This window comes from Cherax quadricarinatus, unplaced genomic scaffold (assembly GCF_038502225.1).
Source record: "Cherax quadricarinatus isolate ZL_2023a unplaced genomic scaffold, ASM3850222v1 Contig4, whole genome shotgun sequence".
In the NCBI taxonomy this organism is placed as follows: domain Eukaryota; kingdom Metazoa; phylum Arthropoda; class Malacostraca; order Decapoda; family Parastacidae; genus Cherax; species Cherax quadricarinatus.
In genome coordinates, this window is record NW_027195030.1 from 817,174 (window position 1) to 841,183 (window position 24,010).

A 24,010-nucleotide genomic window follows, 5' to 3' on the forward strand; every position below is an offset into this window, starting at 1 on the left:
TTAGAGATATCAGTCATTGACTGGTCCTCTGCCAAACTTTCCTTGTATGAATCTTAGACTTGGCTTTGTCTCTTTTGATACCTTCCTTTCTCATTATATTGCCATACGGTGCAAACCTCAGAACACTCGCGACTTGACCTGATCCCTTCTTCTCTTCCTTTCCCTACCTCTTCTCCTTTCCTATTTTTTCCCTTTTCTTTCTTTGTTTTCCTTTCTTTTGTCTGTGTTCTGTTCGTCAGTTTGCCCCTCCCTTCCCCTGTGTTTTGATGCTACCCCTTGTGGGTCCTTAGCTCTCCTTCAGTGCTCTTTGTGGGTCCTTAGCTCTCCTTCAGTGCTCCTTGTGGGTCCTTAGCTCTCCTTCAGTGCTCCTTGTGGGTCCTTAGCTCTCCTTCAGTGCTCTTCGTGGGTCCTTAGCTTTCCTTCAGTGCTCCTTGTGGGTCCTTAGCTCTCCTTCAGTGCTCCTTGTGGGTCCTTAGTTCTCCTTCAGTGCTCCTTGTGGGTCCTTAGCTCTCCTTCAGTGCTCCTTTTTTCTGTCTTTAGACTGACTTCACTTCTTCTATTACGTCTTCCCCTCCATTTCTCTGCTATTGCTACCACCTTTACTATTGCCGCCCTTCACCCTTCTATCCCCATTCTCTCCTGTGCCACTAAACTACTCTCCCTACTTTGTACTACCACTATTGCTTCTATTACTACTTTCACTACCAGCCTTCCCACTACCATTACTTCCTCTTCATCATCTCTTGTTCCCTTCCTTGTCCTCTTCACCTATATATACTGGCTACCTCACTCTTTTGTGTTAGTTTGACTTCGTAAATGGTCCAAGTCGGACCGAAACATCGTCGTAGGCTTCTCTCTCTTACGTGCGGGTTATCTGTGTGTTGAACCAAAGAATCACTACATAGCAGCGTATCCTGTGAAAAGGCGTTACTACGTTAGTAATCACATGTTCAAGAGCACTAGGAAGTAATCATTGCTCCACCAGTGTCAAAATGGCAATCATGTCATTACTCGGTACTCTAGCAACTCTAACTCTATCTCTGTCTCAAAATTCTCGTCCAATAAGCACGAGACAGCGTGAGGAACACATCTCTCTGGACCTCTACTGAGATCTCTCATTCATTTCCTTTTATGTCATTGCTTTTGATAAAGTATAGGCGATGTCGCGATAATAAGGACTTTTGATTATAGTTCCACTTTTTTTCTCTCCAAAAAAGGAGATTGAATGGGAGGAAAATTTTGTCCCATCTTTGCTAAGCCAAATAAAAAAAACGGGAGGAGAAATGTTCCATCTTCACATCCCAGGAGCGACCAGAAGTAATTTGGCACCAGCCACGACGAGTCTTGTTATCTTATCATGACGAGAAACTGTGAGTCTGCTCTTCCCTGGAAGCCGGACTGTTTTTTTTTCTCTCTCTCAGATCAAAAATAAAGAACTTTAGGTTCAGTAAAGATCAAGTATTATAGTAATAATTGTAATATATTAGCTGCTACGTTCATGGTATCAGGAATTACGTTCATGGGTTTAGTAGGTCTGTAATTACGTTCAAGTTTTTAAAAGATCACTAATTAATTTCCTTGAACCTAAAAAATCAGACCATGAATTATAATAATCTTGTCATCAGTTAATTATATATTAAAGGCTCATCAATCTAATATGGCAAATGCCTAGTGATTTTTTTCTTTTCCACGTGGAAGGGAAATAAAACTGTGAGGTGGAAGAATTGCTCTCTGTGGGGTTTTCAAACCAGCCGGCCATTAAGTAAGAGTGAAGACGGAGAGAGAGAGGAAAATTTATTGAAATTTAAGTGTTGGGTCAAAGAAGCTTGGGACGTGTTCCAGGTGGTGGTGAAGGAGGCGTTAATAGTGGTGGTGGTGTGATGATGGTGAAGATGGTGGCATTGTAGCAGCTTCAGGGGACACAGGTTGGTGTGGTGGTGATAGTGGCTATAATGGTGGTGGATGTTGGTGTGTTGGAGAGATGCTGGTTACTGTGGTGGCGCAGGTTGTTTTGGTTATGGTGGTGAATAGGGGTCATGATGATGAAGATGGGTGTAGTGGTTTAGGGATTATGATGGTATAGATGGGTGTAGTGGTTTAGGGATTATGGTGGTATAGATGGGTGTAGTGGTTTAGGGATTATGATGGTATAGATGGGTGTAGTGGTTTAGGGATTATGATGGTATAGATGGGTGTAGTGGTTTAGGGATTATGATGGTATAGATGGGTGTAGTGGTTTAGGGATTATGGTGGTATAGATGGGTGTAGTGGTTTAGGGATTATGATGGTATAGATGGGTGTAGTGGTTTAGGGATTATGATGGTATAGATGGGTGTAGTGGTTTAGGGATTATGATGGTATAGATGGGTGTAGTGGTTTAGGGATTATGGTGGTATAGATGGGTGTAGTGGTTTAGGGATTATGATGGTATAGATGGGTGTAGTGGTTTAGGGATTATGATGGTATAGATGGGTGTAGTGGTTTAGGGATTATGATGGTATAGATGGGTGTAGTGGTTTAGGGATTATGATGGTATAGATGGGTGTAGTGGTTTAGGGATTATGATGGTATAGATGGGTGTAGTGGTTTAGGGATTATGATGGTATAGATGGGTGTAGTGGTTTAGGGATTATGATGGTATAGATGGGTGTAGTGGTTTAGGGATTATGATGGTATAGATGGGTGTAGTGGTTTAGGGATTATGATGGTATAGATGGGTGTAGTGGTTTAGGGATTATGATGGTATAGATGGGTGTAGTGGTTTAGGGATTATGATGGTATAGATGGGTGTAGTGGTTTAGGGATTATGATGGTATAGATGGGTGTAGTGGTTTAGGGATTATGGTGGTATAGATGGGTGTAGTGGTTTAGGGATTATGATGGTATAGATGGGTGTAGTGGTTTAGGGATTATGATGGTATAGATGGGTGTAGTGGTTTAGGGATTATGATGGTATAGATGGGTGTAGTGGTTTAGGGATTATGATGGTATAGATGGGTGTAGTGGTTTAGGGATTATGATGGTATAGATGGGTGTAGTGGTTTAGGGATTATGATGGTATAGATGGGTGTAGTGGTTTAGGGATTATGGTGGTATAGATGGGTGTAGTGGTTTAGGGATTATGATGGTATAGATGGGTGTAGTGGTTTAGGGATTATGGTGGTATAGATGGGTGTAGTGGTTTAGGGATTATGGTGGTATAGATGGGTGTAGTGGTTTAGGGATTATGGTGGTATAGATGGGTGTAGTGGTTTAGGGATTATGATGGTATAGATGGGTGTAGTGGTGTAAGGATTTCGGTGGTAAATCAGACAAATATGCAACACTTGGGTATCTTTATTGAGGAAGCGTTTCGCCACACAGTGACTTCATCAGTCCAGTACAAAGAAGAATGAAGATCAAGAGATCAGTTCTCTGAACCATTTACCGACAGTGTTTTCGGTCCATCCCCCTACCATTCTCAAGCTACAACTTCCTCACACATTTCCCATCAGAATGAATCAATTCCTCCGGAAAAGATTCATATGATCGGTACTCAGCAGATCCCTGACACGCATTCTGCTCTCCTGAGGGGTCCACTGCCCATCAGACGCTTTATTGGCACTGTAGATGATCCATATGCAGATTCTTTGTCACTAACACCAAGCCCATAGTGTATTTTTCACGTGACGTCACCAGGTGAGCGTCCGCCATGTTGGCGGTCAAGTGTGTTGCCAGTGATGATGTATTTATTTCCCATGAGTCGAAAACATGTAATGTTTGAAGCATAATATTGTACATTACTATAGCTGCTGCTGCTGCTGCTGCTGCTGCTGCTGCTGCTGCTGCTGCTGCTGCTGCTGCTGCTGCTGCTGCTGCTGCTGCTGGTGGTGCTGGTGCTGGTGCTGGTGCTGCTGCTGCTGCTGCTGCTGTTGTTTTTCTTCATACAGTCACTGTTGTCTTCCATGCAACCATTTCCGAGAGAGGGAGGTTCCCTTGCTCGGAGGTTTAAAGAAGAGGAGAAATAGAAAGAACTCGTTAATGAAATGGTCATCTTTAGTAAGTCGATCATCAATTGGAGAGCTTCTTGTGTAATGATTGATGGACTGATTGACCAACTGCTTTATTGATTCCTTGACTGAATAATTGATTGTGTTGTCTTAATATAAAGGTCATTAATGCCTTAACCTGATTTTTTCACTGTGATTAATTATGCATATGGTTAGATTATCTTGATATTCACAGTACAGTGCCGGTTTCACAATACAGTGCCGGCTTCATAGTACAGTGCCGGCTTCACAATACAGTGCCGGCTTCACAGTACAGCGCCGGCTTCACAGTACAGTGCTGCCTTCACAGTACAGTGCCACCTTCACTGTACAGTGTCAACTTCACAATACAGTGCCACCTTCACAGTACAGTGCCATCTCCACAGTACAGTGCCAGTTTCACAGTACAGTGCTAGCTTTACAGAACAGTGTCCGCTTCACTATGCAGTGCCAGCTTCACAGTACAGTGTCAGCATCACAGTACAGTATCAGCTTCACAGTACAGTGCCAGCTTCACACTATAATAGCTTCACTGTACTTGCCAGCTTCACAGTACAGTACCAGCTTTACAGTGCAGTGCCACCTTCAAAGTACAGTGCCAGCTTCACAGTATAATGTCAGTTTCACTATACAATGACAGCTTCACAGTACAATGTCAGCTTCACTGTACAGTGCCAGCTTCACAGTATAATGTAAGCTCCACTGTACAGTGCCAGCTTAACAGTACAATGTCAGTTTTACAGTGCAGTGCCAGCTTTACAGAAGAGTGCCGCCACCACCTCACAGTACAGTGCCAACTTTACAGTAGAGTGCCATCACAACCTCACAGTACAGTGCCAACTCTCCTTGCAGCAGTGCCACCACCACACAGTGCCAATTTCACTCCAGTAAATTGAATTACCTTTCAAAAAAGGCTAGTGTTTTCCCGTGGCATTATTTCGGGCTGTTGCTGTCATAGTGTCCGGTGACACTTCTCTGAGAGAAACAGATGGCTGTTTGGAAATATCTCACTATGTTTAGCTCAGTGCCTGACGGCGTATCTAGTTCACGGATTGGCACAGTGCCTGGATCATCGATTGGCACTGTGATTAATGTTGGTATTGCCACTCTGGCTATGGTAGGGATTGGTTGTTCGATTCAGTGATTAGAAATGTATTTTGTGGATTTGACGGACTGGTTCAAGGACTGGATGTATGTGTGGTTCAAGAACCGGATGTGTGTGGTTCAAGAACCGGATGTGTGTGTGGTTCAAAAACTGGATGTGTGTGTGGTTCAAGAACTGGATGTATGTGTGGTTCAAGAACTGGATGTATGTGTGGTTCAAGAACTGGATGTGTGGTTCAAGAACCGGATGTGTGTGTGGTTCAAAAACTGGATGTGTGTGTGGTTCAAGAACTGGATACATGTCTGGTTCAAGAACTGGATGTTGTGTGGTTCAAGAACTGGATGTATGTGTGGTTCAAGAACTGGATGTATGTGTGGTTCAAGAACTGGATGTATGTGTGATTCAAGAACTGGATGTATGTGTGGTTCAAGAACTGGATATATGAGTGGTTCAAGAACTGGATGTATGTATGGTTCAAGAACTGGATGCATGTCTGGTTCAAGAACTGGATGTTGTGTGGTTCAAGAACTGGATGTATGTGTGGTTCAAGAACTGGATGTATGTGTGGTTCAAGAACTGGATGTATGTGTGGTTCAAGAACTGGATGTATGTGTGGTTCAAGAACTGGATATATGAGTGGTTCAAGAACTGGATGTATGTATGGTTCAAGAACTGGATGCATGTCTGGTTCAAGAACTGGATGTATGTGTGGTTCAAGAACCGGATGTATGTGTGATTCAAGGGCTGGAAGTATGGTTCAGGACTGGATGTATATCTGGTTCAGGAACTGGTCTCAGACCGGGACGCGGGGGCGTTGACCCCCGAGACCTTCTCCAGGTATACTCCAGGTATGTCTGGTTCAAGGACTATAATCCTCCTTCAAGGGTTGGATGTATATTTTTGATCAAGGTTTAGGATTAATCCTGATCCAAGGGCTCAAATTATGACCATTGGTGTCTGATAGCGACGTCAGGATGACATCTTCAAGTGGAACCTTACGCTCAAGCGTTCAGGCTGTCAGCTCCAAGTGGGGAGATGTCGTTCAGGATGACAGCTCCAGGAGCGGAGATGTCGTTCAGGATGACAGCTTCAGGTGGGGAGATGTCGTTCAAGATGACAGCTCCAGGAGCGGAGATGTCGTTCAGGATGACAGCTCCAGGAGCGAAGATGTCGTTCAGGATGACAGCTTCAGGTGAGGAGATGTCGTTCAGGATGACAGCTCCAGGAGCGAAGATGTCGTTCAGGATGACAGCTTCAGGTGAGGAGATGTCGTTCAGGATGACAGCTCCAGGTGGGGAGATGTCAACATGACGTAAGCAGACATTCAGAAATGTAAATACCCTGCAACGTTATATACACCACATAACGATCTCTGTATTTTCACCACCAGCATACACCGACAACACTGAAATACACCATATCATACAACATACACTAAGGGACGTGCTGAACACATACACCGTCCGTAAGTTGGTATCCCATATTACTCAGAAGTTTGATTCTAATTATAAGGAACGTGTGTCTCTTGGAAGATCATTTACTTAGGTCTTGGAGCCTGTCTATTGTATTCGGGTCATTTGGACTGAAATTCGGCTGAATACTATACTTAGAATATGGTTTAAAGTGTATGTACAATGAAAGATACACATCTCTCTGTATGTACGGTGAGAGATACATAATCCTCAGTGTATATGCAGTGAGATATACACACTCGGTGTGTATATCTCACTGCATATACACCGCATATACGCATTTCGGCGTATATACACACACACACGTCTTTCAGTGTATATACACATTTCGATGTATACACTCTGACAGGTACTCGCCTCTGATGGTATATACCCCCAGTATATACGCCCAGTATAACACAATAGCCTGGAGCGTTCACAGGAGCCTCTCAGATATACCGTCTAATCTCACAACAGATGTAAACTGTTTATTATGTGTTAGTAAATATGTAAGTATATATTTATCTTCAAATTATCAAGGGATGAGACAGTCGTACACATACTTGGTCTGGAGCCAGGTCGCGGGGGGCAGTGACCCCCCTTGGAAGATGTAGCACGTGTTGTGACGTTACAAGAAGGAATGAAGCTGCTCCTTGTATGGGAATTTTTGATTATCATAACTGATCGCTGAACCAATCAGGGTTATACAGTTAGTATGGGAAAGAGAAGGAAAATGAAGCCTTAGATGAGGTCAAATATTTTGTCTTTGATTTGTTGTGATAGATTATTATTATTATTATTATTATTATTATTATTATTATTATTATTATTATTATTATTATTATTATATTAACACTAGTATAAGTAGTAGCAATAGAAATATCGTTATTATTATTTTTCTTATTATTATTGGTTATTAGTGCTAGTATAAGTAGTAGTAGAAATGTCATTATTATTATTATTAGTAATAGTAGTAGTAGAAGTATCCTCATTATCATAGTTATGGTGAAGCGCTAAACCATTAGGGATCATATAGCACCTTGGAAATGAGAGACAGTCAGGTTTTTAGTCCTAGAAAGTGGCAGTTTGCTGCAATTCCTAGGATCAAGAGCCCTTTATCGGCCTCGAGACGTCTCTCTTGAGAGACGTTGTGCCGAATAGGTAAAGCTGGTCAATTAGCAAACTCGTTTAAAATTAAGTCCTTTCTAAAATTTTCTCTTATACATTTAAAGATACTTATATATTTTTTTCATTTGCCTTCAGTACATTCACGTAACTTTGGTGTATGAAAGTACACACAGTATATAAGATCATTTATTCATAAAAGTACATTGAATTTGTTACTATGTTAGTTTTGGCACACGATCATAATTTTGGTTACATCTACAGGTCTAGTGGAGAGGGGGGGGGGAATGATTTTTGTTTTGAGGCAAATCATGCGTGCATACATCAATACACAAAATATATTGGATTTATACATGCTTTTTGTATGTTGCTACGTCTAAACGAAAGTATGGTCACGGATATACAAGTACGTCAGACGCAGTACCCATGTTAAGCGTTCCTTCACGTTAGTTTTACGTCAACGTGCGCGCGCAGACACACACACACACACACACACACACACACACACACACACACACACACACACACACACACACACACACACACACACGCACACACCACCTACTTCGTTGTATCCATCTTAAGTTTCAGAGATTTACACTGTAAACTCGCGTGCCCAAATCTGGAGCAGACACTGAGGATACTGCAGACACCGCAGACACGTAATAATTTTTGTTTGTGTAAATCTACAGTTATCTTCTTAGCTACCTTTTCCCTATTTCTGTTTCCGTTTTTTCGCACGCAGAATTTATATTCCCTAACGTGTTAACCGCAAATTTGATCTGACTTGCATTAATATACATCTGTGTACCCCTACACGGGTGTATTTTGCATGTATAGTATAGTTATGTATGTTAATAGTTGTATGTGTGTAATTATGTGTATACTTAGGGGTATGAGTAGTGTGTATATGTGCATTTATGTATGTATTTCTGCGTGTATACGTTGAGGTCTGCCATTGCTCTCTCTCTCTCTCTCTCTCTCTCTCTCTCTCTCTCTCTCTCTCTCTCTCTCTCTCTCTCTCTCTCTCTCTCTTTCTCGCTCTAACACACACTACACCATCAATAACTTCCATCACTCGTCTCTGTGTACACACACACATCCGAGAACACTCGTGTGTGCACACAAACACCCGTGTGTACATGCCTGTGGAGGCCAGAAAACAGAGGTCTACATATACTGCTGCATCATACCTTCAGCATCACTGGTTCTGAGGACAGCAGAAGATGCTTGCCGAAACACACACACACACACACACCGCCAGGAGCTATGACTCGACCCCTGCAACCACAACTAGGTGAGTACACGTACACACACACACACACACACACACACACACACACACACACACACACACACACACACACACACACACACACACACACACACGTACATACAGGGTGTTTTAAAATAATGGACCCTATCGTAAAATATATTGGTTTCAAATTGGGTCCATTATTTTGAAACACACTGTATATATATATATATATATAATGTCGTGCCGAATATGTAAAACTGGTCAATTAGCAAGAACTCATTTAAAATTAAGTTCTTTCTAAAATTTTCTCATATACGTTTTAAGATATTTTTTTTCATTAATGTTGATGTAAAAATTTATAATTTTGCACCAAAAGGAACTTAGAAAACTTACCTAACCTTATTTTAACAAGCGCAATTTATTTTAGCCTAACCCAACTAAATATATTTTAGATTTGTTTACAATAATTTAATACTAAACAAACACAGTGAAATATATTTTTTTCGTTAGGTTCAGAATGATTTTGGCGAAATTATTGCATACACAAATTTTCACTTGTCCTATATGGCAAGATGAGCGCTGCTATTTAAGCCAAGATCGCAAGTTCTGCCTATTCGGCACGACATTATATATATATATATATATATATATATATATATATATATATATATATATATATATATATATATATATATATATATATATATATTATATATTATATATAAACATATGGCCCCTCTTGATCAATTATTATTATTTTAATAATACTAATACTTCTATTAATAATTATTTTAATAATAGTTCTTCATATTCTCTATTATAAAAGAAGTTTTATTTAGAGAAATATTAATGAAAGCTGAAAGAACTTCAAAGGAAATTCTAATTTATTTTTTTACATATATAATGACTGCAAAATTTCACTGGGTTGAATTAGATGAATTTATGGCAGATAATTTTTTTTTGTTCGTTGGGAATTAAGTTAGAAATTTTGTTCTGGCCACGAGGGGTCTCTCTCTCTCTCTCTCTCTCTCTCTCTCTCTCTCTCTCTCTCTCTCTCTCTCTCTCTCTCTCTCAACTATTTACATGAATTTAAACATTGCACAAGGGCTCCCTTAAATTGTACTCACAACCCCTTAAAAAAGATAAATGTCACACAAGGGCTCCCTTATATCGTCTCCCCTTAAAACTCAAACATCACACAAGACATCCTTTAAATCGTCTCCTCTTTCCTCTTGAAAACACAAACATCACACAAGGGCTCCCTTAAAATGTCTCCCACCCCTTAAAAACAGAAATATTACACAAGATCTCCCTTAAATTAACTCCCCTTAAAACACACAAACATTACACAAGATCTCCCTTAAATCGTCTCCTACCCTTAAAAATACAAACATCACACAAGGGCTCCCTTAAATCGTCTCCTACCCTTAAAAACCACAAACATTACACAAGATCTCCTTTAAATCGTCTCCTTAAACCTTTATAAAACACAACCATAACATCACACACACAGAATCCCTTTCATTACACCTCTCTTGAACACACAACTTTAAAATACAAATTATGCTTTGCACTCGTAGTACTGAAACGGTACAAATATCACGGTAGAAATGAGAGAGGCGAGTACAGCTGACTGTACAGCTGTTAACTACGCCCAGACGTTGTGAAAACGGCTGTCGCAGACTGTCAGCAGGCAGAGAGCCAGCAGGAGAACGGCAACAGGTGGGAGGTGAATGCTGTTAGACATCGCCGTTTGATCCGCGTCTGTTCCTTCGCTGTGGCCGTTGTGTAGCGCTGCGTGCTTTTCTCCTGTTAAAGAAACGGCAGTAGTAATAATAATAATAGACGTATTTTATTGATATTAAGATTGATTAGCGTCATAATCAGTCTGTATATATCAACCCTCCCTCCCTCTCTCTCTCTCTCTCTCTCTCTCTCTCTCTCTCTCTAATACAAGCGGGCACTATACTATTTCTTTATCTCACTGATATTTACTTAAAATTGTGTATTAGCAACGTGTGTGTTTGTGTACGTGTGTGTATTTGTCGGCTCAAGGGGCAGTGCTGAGTGTCCTTGCAAACGTGCGTTTGTTAGGGCAGGGAGAACTCTCAGATGTTCTTGTTCAGGATGAGAGAATACCTGCGTTACCTTACCTCAACACCGAACTGACCCTCAGTTTCGCGTTACCAGTTACAAGGTGGAGAGACGTTAGTGGACTTAGGGCAGTAGAGGGTTGAGGGAGTGTGATTTTTTTTTTTGGGGGGGGGAATGGGTGGATTGGTTGGGTTTGATGGATTGAAGGTTCGTGAGAGAAAGGGATTAGTCGTTTAGGTCAGGGAATTAATGAGGGGAAGGGAGGAGATTGACCACAAAGGCGTGAAGATTCAGGGGAAATAATGGGGTGGTAGTTGATAATGGATGGGGAAGGGGGAGCAGGTGTAGAGACAGTTACATCTACAACAATTATATCTACAACTGTATCTACAACCATTGCATCAACAACACTTGTGTCTACAACAATTTCAGCTACATCTACAACTATTGCATCAACAACACTTGCGCCTACAACTGCATCTACAACAACTGCATCTTCAACAATTACATCTACAGCAATTGCAACAATAATATCTCTAGCACTTATATCTAAACAATTGCAGTTACAACTACATTTACTGCAACTACATCTAAATTTCATGTACAACAATTATATCTACAACCGTTACATCTACAACAATTACATCTACAACAACAGCATCTACAACCAGTGAAACAACAACCAGTACCTTCTACAACGTGGAGAGTGAGATTGGCAGCACGCGCTAAGTGTGGCTCACATCTGTAGGCTCCAGCGTCTTCCCAAGTGACGTTGTTAATGACCAGGGAACTAGCGAGGTGCTGGTTGGTGACTTTGAGCGGCCTTCTGGGAGAGTAATTGATCATGGTGCCATTGTGGAACCAGAAGATGTAGGACGGAGGCTCTGTGGCTAGCTCCACAGTGCAGTGAAGACGTAACTTGACGCCTGTGTGTACGTGGATATCTGGACCTCCTGCCACCACCGCTCGCGCCTCTGCAAGTAATATGGAAATTAACCTGTAATAGTAATAATAATAAAAATAATAATCTTGATTTTTACAGGTACATGTAGACAGTGTCCAGGGTTCGATCCCCGCCAAGGGTGGAAACATTGGGCGTGTTTCCTTACACCTCTAATACTTGGCTGTTAGTCGACTGGTGTGGGTCGTATCCTGGGGGACAAGATTAAGGACCCCAGTGATAGTCCCTCGATGACGCACTGACTTTCTTGGGTCATCCTGAGTGGCTAACCCTCTTGGGTTAAAAATCCGAACAAAGTCTCATCTTAACGTACACCGGCGTAAGTGACACCAGTTACATACTACTATATAGAAAGCCCCTTGTTATGCAGAGCATTTCGGGCAAATTAGGTAAATTTTCTCCCCAGGATGTGACCCACGGCAGTCGATTAACACCCAGGTACCTATTTTACTGCTAGGTGAACATGGACAGCAGGTGTCTTAAGGAAACATGTCCTAATGTTTCCACCCGTACCGGGAATCGAACCACGGATCTCAGTGTGTGAGTTGAGTGTCCTAGCAATCGAGCTACGGGTCACCGTGGAATTGTTAAGTTTGAAAAGTTAAATCACCAGACATCTGGAGTCTAACATTTGCTAGTTTCACAGGTTAACCATCTGGCAGCCGGAATTAACACTGAGTCCCAGTTGGTGTGAATATTTACAAAATTTACAACGTATGCCAGCTGGAATAATATTTGGAAATCCGTAGGATGCTGGTGAAGGGCTCTTGATCCGAGGAATTCAGGCTATCATAACCCCATTCCCTTGGATCAAAACCATTTACCTCCCATTCTCAAGGTGTTAAATGACCCTTACGGGTTTAGCAGTTCCTAGTGATTATAAAAACAACTATCTGCTACTGCAACTTCAAATGGGGAAAAACACAAAAAAATAGGCTACCAGACATTACATTGTCCCATTCCATTGTAGCGAAGGACGGGTAATAACCAATCAGTCGGCATCAATCACAGACAACCACACAAGAGGACAAACAATCACTAACAAGCATCTGAAGAATGAACAGAATTGGTAGACATTGTTGACAATAACCATGAAGGAGTTTCACTCGTAGGAGGCCCCGAGTTATCGTTTACTACAGATATAATATACAAACTAGACCATTGTAACTATAAGGAGTACCAACTCGGGGCCTCCTGCGAGTGATCCCCTTAAAGGGAGGCCATCCCCCTCAAGGGAGGCTCCTTGACGCTGGTGAGGGGCTCTTGAGGTAGGGTATTGGATCTGTGCTCCAGTTCCCTGAATTGAGCCTTAATACCTTCCACTCCCCTTCCTCCTTCCCTCCCTTCCTCCTGCCCCCCCTTCCTCCTCCCCCCTTCCTCCTTCCCCCTTCCTCCTTCCCCCTTCCTCCTCCCCCCTTCCTCCTTCCCCCCACAGGCGTTGTATAATCCCTACGGTTTTAGCGCTCTCCACGATTATAATCCTACAAGCGATGTACCTGCAGTGGAAATAACCACAGTGGTAGACATGAATCGTTCTCAGTGGCAAATTTCACCCAAGGCTTGGGGTGATAACCCCTCAAGGAAGGTTCCTTGATGTTGGTGAGGGGCTCTTGATTTAAGGAATTGGATCTGTGCTCCAGTTCCCCGAATTAAGCCTGAATGCCTTCCACATCCCCCCCCCTAGGCGCTGTATAATCCTCCGGGTTTAGCGCTTCCCCCTTGATTATAATAATAATTGGGGTGATAAAGGAAAGCCTTGGGTGAAATATTGTATTAAAAGGCTTTTACTACCACCACTGTGTTTATTTCCATGCAGAGAGTTATAAAAAAAAAAAAAAAAACAGTCGAGTGAAATGCTTGAGCCGATGACAACAATCTTAGCCTGGGAGAATGAAGATTAAGATACATGTACAACAGTTGGGTATATTTATTGTTATAACTTTTCGCCTACACAATAGGCTTCTTCAGTCAAATACAAAGGGAGCAGTAGAAATGAAGTTAATATAATCAGTCTGTCAACCTTGGAGGAAAAGTATCTCAAGTGGTCGGGGACTGACCACCTCAGACCAACCACTGTGAAAAAATAGTGAAATCTCAAGCGCTGTCGTGACTTCTCATATTATCAAGGGACTATAAAAATAAAAGGTTAAGAGGAAGGCATAAAAGGACGAGACTACACCTCGCTGCCACCAACAACAAAGCCTGACTTTTTATGATGTAGGTAGGTAGTCAGTGATCCTTGAAACACAGTTTATATTCTACCCAAAAATTTGTCTAATGTACCTTAAATTCTTCCCAAATTTTATTAATTATAAATAAATTCAATTTATATAAACCAAAAGAAATATTCGTATTTTCAGAACTATTTTTTCTGACTCATGATTGTGTTATATGCCTGTCGACCATGGACTATAGTAGAATGTACGGTACATTAGACAAATTTTTTGGGTAGAATATAAGTTATGATTAACGGATCACTGACTACCTACCTACATCATCATAAGAAGTTAGGTGTTGTTGTGGGCTGGCACCGAGAGCTGTAGTCTTGTTCTTATATGCCTTCCTGTTAAACTTTTATTTTTATAGTTCCTTGATAATGTGAAAAGTCACGAAAGCACTTCAAATTTCGTGATGTTTGCACAGTGGTCGTTCTGATACTATGATATCACCTGTTTACTGTGATCTTATTGCATGCATGCATATATATATATATATATATATATATATATATATATATATATATATATATATATATATATATATATATATATATATATATTAGGATAGTGGAGCAGGCAGTTGTAGGCAGTGTTTCTCCTTGTTTCATAGTGCCAGGTGGCACAGTGCCTGAGAGGGTCGTGTCCTCGTCACTGCACCTATTGTATTCTGCAGTTAATTAGGTAGTCTGGTTCTTTGTAGTGTATCCTACTGGCTTGCTTGATTGCGTCCTGCTGGAGCGGGTAATTATGCACCTGCTGGGTACCTGCGTCCTGGTGTCTGTGGCTGGGACTCGTGAAAGCTCTGCTGATGACATTCTTGGCACTGGTCTGCATTATGATTCGGGCACTGCTTCCTTGTACTGGCACTGGTTCCTAGCACTCAGCTGCATCCTAGTACTGGCACTGGTTCCAGACACTCATCCATATATTCGTCTAGGCACTGATTTAGTAAACATGGAGCGAGAGAGGAAGAGAGCCTTCAGGTTTACTTTCCTTACCTTGACTTCAGGAGCTGAGCAGTAAATTCAGGTTTTTCTTCCTGAAGATAAGCGCCAAGTAGACCGAAAGAGTTGCTCTTATCTCCCAGGCACCTTTCGGTCTGTCCTGATAATTTTCTAATTATGAATAATTGTTCGGGACTGACCGAAACGTTGCAAGTCATGTTTGTGGTTCGTTCCAGCCACGGTATTGTGACTTATTACTTGTACTACGTACTCTTATGTACTACTTTGTACTCTTATGTACTACTTTGTACTCTTATGTACTACTTTGTACTCCCATGTACTGCTTTGTACTTCCATGTACTGCTTTGTACTCCCATGTACTGCTTTGTACTCCCATGTACTGCTTTGTACTCCCATGTACTGCTTTGTACTCCCATGTACTGCTTTGTACTCCCATGTACTGCTTTGTACTCCCATGTACTGCTTTATACTCCCATGTACTGCTTTATACTCCCATGTACTACTTTGTACTCTTATGTACTACTTTGTACTCTTATGTACTACTTTGTACTCCCATGTACTGCTTTGTACTCCCATGTACTGCTTTGTACTCCCATGTACTGCTTTGTACTCCCATGTACTGCTTTGTACTCCCATGTACTGCTTTGTACTCCCATGTACTACTTTGTACTCTTATGTACTACTTTGTACTCTTATGTACTACTTTGTACTCTTATGTACTACTTTGTACTCTTATGTACTACTTTGTACTCTTATGTACTACTTTGTACTCTTATGTACTACTTTGTACTCTTATGTACTACTTTGTACTCCCATGTACTGCTTTATACTCCCATGTACTGCTTTGTACTGCTTTGTACTTCCATGTACTGCTTTGTACTCCCATCTACTGCTTTGTACTCCCATGTACTGCTTTGTACTCCCATGTACTGCTTTGTACTCCCATGTACTGCTTTGTACTCCCATGTACTGCTTTGTACTCCCATGTACTGCTTTGTACTCCCATGTACTGCTTTGTACTCCCATGTACTGCTTTATACTCCCATGTACTGCTTTATACTCCCATGTACTGCTTTATACTCCCATGTACTACTTTGTACTCTTATGTACTACTTTGTACTCTTATGTACTACTTTGTACTCTTATGTACTACTTTGTACTCCCATGTACTGCTTTGTACTCCCATGTACTGCTTTGTACTCCCATGTACTGCTTTGTACTCCCATGTACAGCTTTATACTCCCATGTACTGCTTTGTACTCCCATGTACTGCTTTGTACTCCCATGTACTGCTTTATACTCCCATGTACTACTTTGTACTCTTATGTACTACTTTGTACTCTTATGTACTACTTTGTACTCTTATGTACTACTTTGTACTCTCATGTACTGCTTTATACTCCCATGTACTGCTTTGTACTCCCATGTACTGCTTTATACTCCCATGTACTTTGTACTCCCATGTACTGCTTTGTACTCCCATGTACTGCTTTGTACTGCTTTATACTCCCATGTACTGCTTTATACTCCCATGTACTGCTTTGTACTCCCATGTACTGCTTTATACTACGATGTACTGCTTTGTACTCATGTACTTTGTACTCTCATGTACTGTTTTGTACTCCCATGTACTGCTTTGTACTCCCATGTACTGCTTTGTACTCCCATGTACTATGTACTTCCATGTACTACTTTGTACTCCCACGTACTGCTTTGTACTCCCATGTACTTCTTTGTACTCCCATGTACTGCTTTGTACTCACCTGTACTGCTTTGTACTCACATGTACTTCTTTGTACTCCCATGTACTTCTTTTTACTCACCTGTACTGCTTTGTACTCACATGTACTTCTTTGTACTCCCATGTACTTTTTTGCACTTTGTACTCACTTGTACTCCCATGTACTGCTTTGTACTTTCATGTACTGCTTTGTACTCCCATGCACTGCTTTGTACTCCCATGTACTGCTTTGTACTCCCATGTACTGCTTTGTACTCCCTTGTACTGCTTTGTACTCCCTTGTACTGCTTTGTACTCCCATGTACAACTTTGTACTAGCATGAATATCCACGTACTCTGTGATACGAGAGGCCCTATTTAGGTAGAGTTGTGAGGAGTCAAATGAACGAATGCTTTGAAGCGAACGATGAATTATGCTAACGTATTCCTTTTTATTAAAGAGTAAGAGAATTTATTATTTATTTACGTAAATTTTCAAAGTACTTCGTACATTTGTAATTTTTTTTCTCTCGTCGGCTGTGTGCTTGGTTCGTGCGTGTGTCTGTTTGTAGTTACAACAGCTGAGTTACGTTGCTTCACATCTTTGTTTCCCCTCCTGCCATCAGTCAGCGAGGGTATATTGTATGTCGTTATCAAGTCTCCTCTAGTATCAGTCAAGGTATCTTGAATGTTATCGTATGTCCTCCCTCTATCAGTATCTTATTTTTCTTCGTAACACACTATCTTAACTTCCAGCACAATTTTGTATCATATTTTTATATATAAAAAAAAATTTTTATTACTTTTCATTGTCATTATATCGGAAGGGTATTTTAAAAGTTCGCCATTTAACATGTGTCTTTTAAAGTTCTCAGCATGGCATATATATGTCAAATTTAAGTTTTTGTGAATGTGGTATTAATGAGTTTACTGGTTCATTTGAAATATGTTAACATGGTAGTGTTTTTATGATGAACCCCAGTTTCTCTCTCTCTCTCTCTCTCTCTCTTTCACACACACACACACACACACACACACACACACACACACACACACACACACACACACACACACACACACACTGGAGGACAGGAGAGATAGGGGGGACATGATAACGACTTACAAAATACTGAGAGGAATTGACAAGGTGGACAAAGACAGGATGTTCCAGAGACTGGACACAGTAACAAGGGGACACAGTTGGAAGTTGAAGACACAGATGAATCAGAGGGATGTTAGGAAGTATTTCTTCAGCCACAGAGTAGTCAGGAAGTGGAATAGTTTGGGAAGCGATGTAGTGGAGGCAGGATCCATACATAGCTTTAAGCAGAGGTGCGATAAAGCTCATGGTTCAGGGAGAGTGACCTGTTTACGTTCTCTCACTTTTCCATTATGTTTCCTACATGCATTTTCCCTCTCTCTCTCTCTCTCTCTCTCTCTCTCTCTCTCTCTCTCTCTCTCTCTCTCTCTCTCTCTCTCTCTCTCTCTCTCTCTCTCCCTCCCTCAAGGTCTTCTTGTAAGTTCCGTATCAGTTTCTTTGCGCGAAAATTAATCTGCAAAAAATGTAGATCCCTTCGTCCCTCCATCCGTCCTTCCTTCCCTCGACCCTCTCCTCCTTCCCTCGACCCTCTCCTCCTTCCCTCGACCCTCTCCTCCTTCCCTCGACCCTCTCCTCCTTCCCTCGACCCTCTCCTCCTTCCCTCGACCCTCTCCTCCTTCCCTCGACCCTCTCCTCCTTCCCTGTCTCCTTCCCTCCCTTGCCTCTCTCCCTCAGACTCACCTACGACCTTGAGGGTGAAGAAGAGTGAAGCTGGTGGATGTGTTGTTAGTTGACACTCGTATAACCCAGCATCGCTTCGTCTCACGTCCCGAAGTGACAGCTCCCACAGCTGTGGACAAGGTAACAAGCATTACTCACAGCTGATTCACAGTCGACTCACAGCTGACTTACAACTGATTCATAGCCGACTCACAGCTGATTCATAGCCGACTCACAGCTGACTCACAACCGACTCACAGCTGATTCACAGCCGACTCACAGCTGATTCACAGCTGGCTCGTAGGGTGACAAGTGACGTAGAGATCTACGAGTTAACGAACAAAATCTACGTTTTAATATTGTCAGAAAATAAAATAAATACCCTCAACTAACTCACACTTTGAAGACGACGTTTCGGTCCGTCCTGGACCGAAACGTAGCCGTAAATCTATTTGTCGGATTCTGGCCTTGATAGTGAATTGTTCCAGCCATTGTACCCTGACTTTTGTTCCTCACCACATTTTTGACACGAAAGAAAAATTCTTTTTGAGATTAATGTTACAAAAAAATATTTGCACCTGGCCTTCGGCTTCCCAAAGCAAAAACAAACACAAACACATAAAACGTTCTTCAGGGAGAACGCCGTAGATAACAAAAATATGGGACGCCTTTGGCGAAGAGCGTTCACTGTTGTGTTGATATTCTGACATCTGGTAAAGATAGATGGGGGAAAAAAGGGGACACAGATGAAGATACAAAGATAAAAGCGAATTTGGGTGGTTTATTGGGTTTTTTAAAAACCTGTCGACTAGGCGAGGGTCATTTAAGGGCTTAAAAATCGGGGTCATTTAAGACTGCTTGTCACCAGTCAAGGATGATTGTCCTTAAACTGAGGAAAGAGAACGGTCAGTGTATATTCACTGAGAGATCTCTCGGTGTATACACACTGAGAGATCTCTCGGTGTATATACACTGAGAGATCTCTCGGTGTGTATACACTGAGAGATCTCTCGGTGTATATACACTGACAGATACACACCTCTCGGTTTATATGCACTGGTAGATACATATCCCTCGGTGTATATATACTGGAAAATACACATCTTCCTATGTATATACACACTCGGTTTATATATATTGATAGACAACATACATCTATGTGTATATACATAGATACACATCTCTCGGTGTATATATACAGATAGGTACACACTTTCCGGTGTCTATACACAAAAAAAACACAGCTTTCTGTACATGTAACCTTGTCAACAGAATACGACCTTGGAGAATCAGGGAGATTAAGCAGGAAAAGGCTCTGTAAAAGGATGGTTTAAAAAAAAAGGCCTTGGCTGAACGGCTTTATGAAGTGACGTCTCGCTCTGTTTAGAGCCTCGTCAGATCAGATAATTCTGTTGCAAAGTGTAGAGCTCTATCAGGCCGTATTTTGCTCTATGTAGAGCTTTATCATGTCTCAGTGATACGTTTTGTAGTAGTAGTTGCTGTAGTGGTAGAAATAGTAATTGTAGTTGTAGTAATAGTAACAGTAGTAGTAGTAGTAGTTGTAACGGCAGTAGTGGCACCAGCAGGAGCACTTCTCGTCTCCCCCCCCTCTATCTCTCTCTCTCTCTCTCTCTCTCTCTCTCTCTCTCTCTCTCTCTCTCTCTCTCTCTCTCTCTCTCTCTCTCTCTCTCTCTCTCTCTCTCTCTCACCACACCCTCACTCTCTAATCTTCCACTAATCTTGGTCTTACATCAAACTTCTCTTCTTGGACCTTACTAACCACTCACTACGTCTTTTTTCACATTTCTCTCTTCTCCCCTCTTTGAAGTTCTCTTTTTCCTCTCTCAATCCCTCTCTGTCTCCTGCTCATCTCTTAGTCTCTTATCACAGTCTGGGAGATATTTTCTTTGTTTTTCCTGTTTTCCCTGTCATTCTTTGCCTGTTTCTCCTGTCAGACTTTCGGGGTCTTCTCCTTTCTTTTATTCTTCTTCGTCACCTATTTACATCCTCTTATCCTCCTTTATCACCCATTTGCAATCTATAATTCTTCTTCGTCACCTATTTACACTCTTATTCTTCGTCTCCCACTCCTTTATTCTCTCTTGACGATCAACCACGCTGTTGTTATTCCTAGCTCGTATCTCTAGTTCAGTGCCACTTGACATTTTCCATTTCTCTCTCTCTCTCTCTCTCTCTAACATAATATATAATAACATGGCAGTTATAATGACAGAACTAAGCTGTCGTATTAAAGGTAATTATTACACAGAAGAGATTACATTCTGTTTCTAAAGGATTTAAAGTAATTATGCAAAATAAGGGAAGTTTGTGTAATTGTTGCATTTGTTTAATGGGTGAAGTTAATGTGATAGTTACATTTGTTTTGTTTAATGAGTGAAGTTAATGTGATTGTTACATTTCTCTGGTTATATTCATGAGTTTTAGGCTGTTAACAGTTATATTTGTCACGTTAAAAGTGGGGAAGTTATCATGCTACCATGTTAGTTATCATGCTACCATGTTAGTTATCATGCTACCATGTTAGTTATCCTGCTACCATGTTAGTTATCCCTTACCATGTTAGTTATCATGCTACCATGTTAGTTATCATGCTACCATGTTAGTTATCATGCTACCATGTTAGTTATCATGCTACCATGTTAGTTATCATGCTACCATGTTAGTTATCCTGCTACCGTGTTAGTTATCATGCTACCGTGTTAGTTATCATGCTACCATGTTAGTTATCATGCTACCATGTTAGTTATCATGCTACCATGTTAGTTATCATGCTACCATGTTAGTTATCCTGCTACCGTGTTAGTTATCATGCTACCGTGTTAGTTATCATGCTACCATGTTAGTTATCATGCTACCATGTTAGTCATCATGCTACCATGTTAGTTATCATGCTACCATGTTAGTTATCCTGCTACCATGTTAGTTATCATGCTACCATGTTAGTTATCCTGCTACCGTGTTAGTTATCATGCTACCGTGTTAGTTATCATGCTACCATGTTAGTTATCATGCTACCATGTTAGTTATCATGCTACCATGTTAGTTATCATGCTACCATGTTAGTTATCATGCTACCATGTTAGTCATCATGCTACCATGTTAGTTATCATGCTACCATGTTAGTTATCCTGCTACCATGTTAGTTATCCTGCTACCGTGTTAGTTATCATGCTTCCATGTTAGTTATCATGCTACCATGTTAGTCATCATGCTACCATGTTAATTATCATGCTACCATGTTAGTTATCATGCTACCATGTTAGTTATCATGCTACCATGTTAGTTATCATGCTACCATGTTAGTTATCATGCTACCATGTTAGTTATCATGCTAGCATGTTAGTGTTATGCTAGCATGTTAGTGTTATCATGCTAGCATATTAGTGTTATCATGCTAGCATGTTAGTGTTATCATGCTAGCATGTTAGTGTTATCATGCTAGCATGTTAGTGTTATCATGCTAGCATGTTAGTGTTATCATGCTAGCATGTTAGTGTTATCATGCTAGCATGTTAGTGTTATCATACTAGCATGTTAGTGTTATCATGCTAGCATGTTAGTGTTATCATGATAGCATGTTAGTGTTATCATGCTAGCATGTTAGTGTTATCATGCTAGCATGTTAGTGTTATCATGCTAGCATGTTAGTGTTATCATGCTAGCATGTTAGTGTTATCATGCTAGCATGTTAGTGTTATCATGCTAGCATGTTAGTGTTATCATGCTAGCATGTTAGAGTTATCATGCTAGCATGTTAGAGTTATCACGCCAGATAGCTTAGGTTAACCTATTCACTGTGTCCTCACGCATGACTGAGGAATTTAGTGTGACAAATGGGTTAATATAGCGCAATTAAGTGGTTAATTTACCCTAATTAAGTGGTTAATTTAGCCTGCTTAAACTCTTAATTAAGAGTGATAATTAGCAAGGTTGATAATTAAATAAGAGTAAATTATCGTGCTCAAGAGGTAAGTAATAAAAGGTGATAAGAGTAGGTATTAAATGGAGATAAAGGTTGGTATTAAATGGTCATAAAGGCTGGTATTAAAGAGTGATAAAGGTTGGTATTAAAAGGAGGTATTAAAGCATGGTATGTGTGTCTGTGTCAGACGTACAATGGTACTTGGGAATGTTCATCACAGCACCCTTAAAGTACGGTAATAAAATGGTTGAAGCTGCTGGAGGATACACCTTTGAGTGCATTTTATGCTCCAGTAGTTAGTGGTGCTTTGAGATGCACTTGCCTGTCGAAGTGGGTTCCAACACTCCGGAAAAGTAGACTTCACGCGCTGAATTAGCGAAAAAAAAATTCAATTCTACCAGTGTTGGGTGGATAGTTTAGGTGAGGTTTGTTAGGAAACAGGGCAAGTGTTTGGTGACGCGGGTCTTAGTTATATGATGACCTGACGCCCGAGTTTTTGGTCATCTGACCGAGGTCTTCCATTGGCTTATCGATCCAGCCCTTTAACATTAAGGTTATAATGGTCTGGTGGTGCACCCCGAACACTAACCATGTGACTAGAGTAATGTGTAAGAGTGGGAGTGTTAACACCGTTGTGCAGACCAGGTAAGAGGAAGACAAGGAGTAGTAGTGATCTGTGGTAGCCTTTGGATGTTGCAGACCTGAAGGAGCACGCCTGGGTACCACGGGTGCATAATTGCATTAGAAGTGGTACCTAGGTAATGAAGGGCGCCGATTATATTGATGCCCTAAGCATCAAATATAATTTGATGCTTAGAGGTGGTAGAAGAATACACGTAATGTGATATGTGCAGGATGTGAAAGACGGGAGACTTCAGGCCACATACTTCTGACATGCCCCAGGACACACGCACACTACGTTAAGAAACATAATCTCGTTGCTAGTCAGTAGCAAGAGGCTGCTAGCTGAAAAAAAGTACTCTGTGGTAAAGGAACCAACTACACATACGAGAAAAAAATTGCATAAACCAGATCTAGTTTTTCGTGATCTGAAGAGGCGTAAGGCGTATATACTGAACATAAAAGTTTAAGTGTCCGGCGTACAGCGAGCACAGCACAGTAAAATCAGGAAACGATGGCCTCCAAGTTATGGAACTCAGCGGAGAATCGTTACGAGAGATCAAGAATCCCATTCCGAGTCGCAGATCAAGGACGCTCAGCCTATCACTCCTGATGAGGTCTCATGCAGAACAATTATCATAACCTGGCGGGGGCAATCATGTCCCCTGAGACGTATACCACCCCCTGAGAAGCCTTGGCTATCACTGTACCAAACATAGAGAGACACGTGATCCAAACAACGGAAAGAACAGTGGGAGAGT

General features: G+C 41.2%; 1 protein-coding gene across 1 annotated transcript in view; it reads right to left on the bottom strand.

The window, feature by feature from the left end:
• Positions 1-9,705: 9,705 nt before the first annotated feature.
• Positions 9,706-24,010, bottom strand: part of LOC128699352 (zwei Ig domain protein zig-8) — a 307,848-nt gene continuing 293,543 nt past the window's right edge. The window contains exons 4-6 of the mRNA XM_053792012.2: positions 18,707-18,815; positions 11,751-12,035; positions 9,706-10,776 (exon numbers count right to left, since the gene is read on the bottom strand). Of these exons, the coding sequence (XP_053647987.1) occupies positions 10,616-10,776; positions 11,751-12,035; positions 18,707-18,815 (555 nt within the window). The 3' untranslated portion in view covers positions 9,706-10,615. The remainder of the gene's footprint in view (positions 10,777-11,750; positions 12,036-18,706; positions 18,816-24,010) is intronic.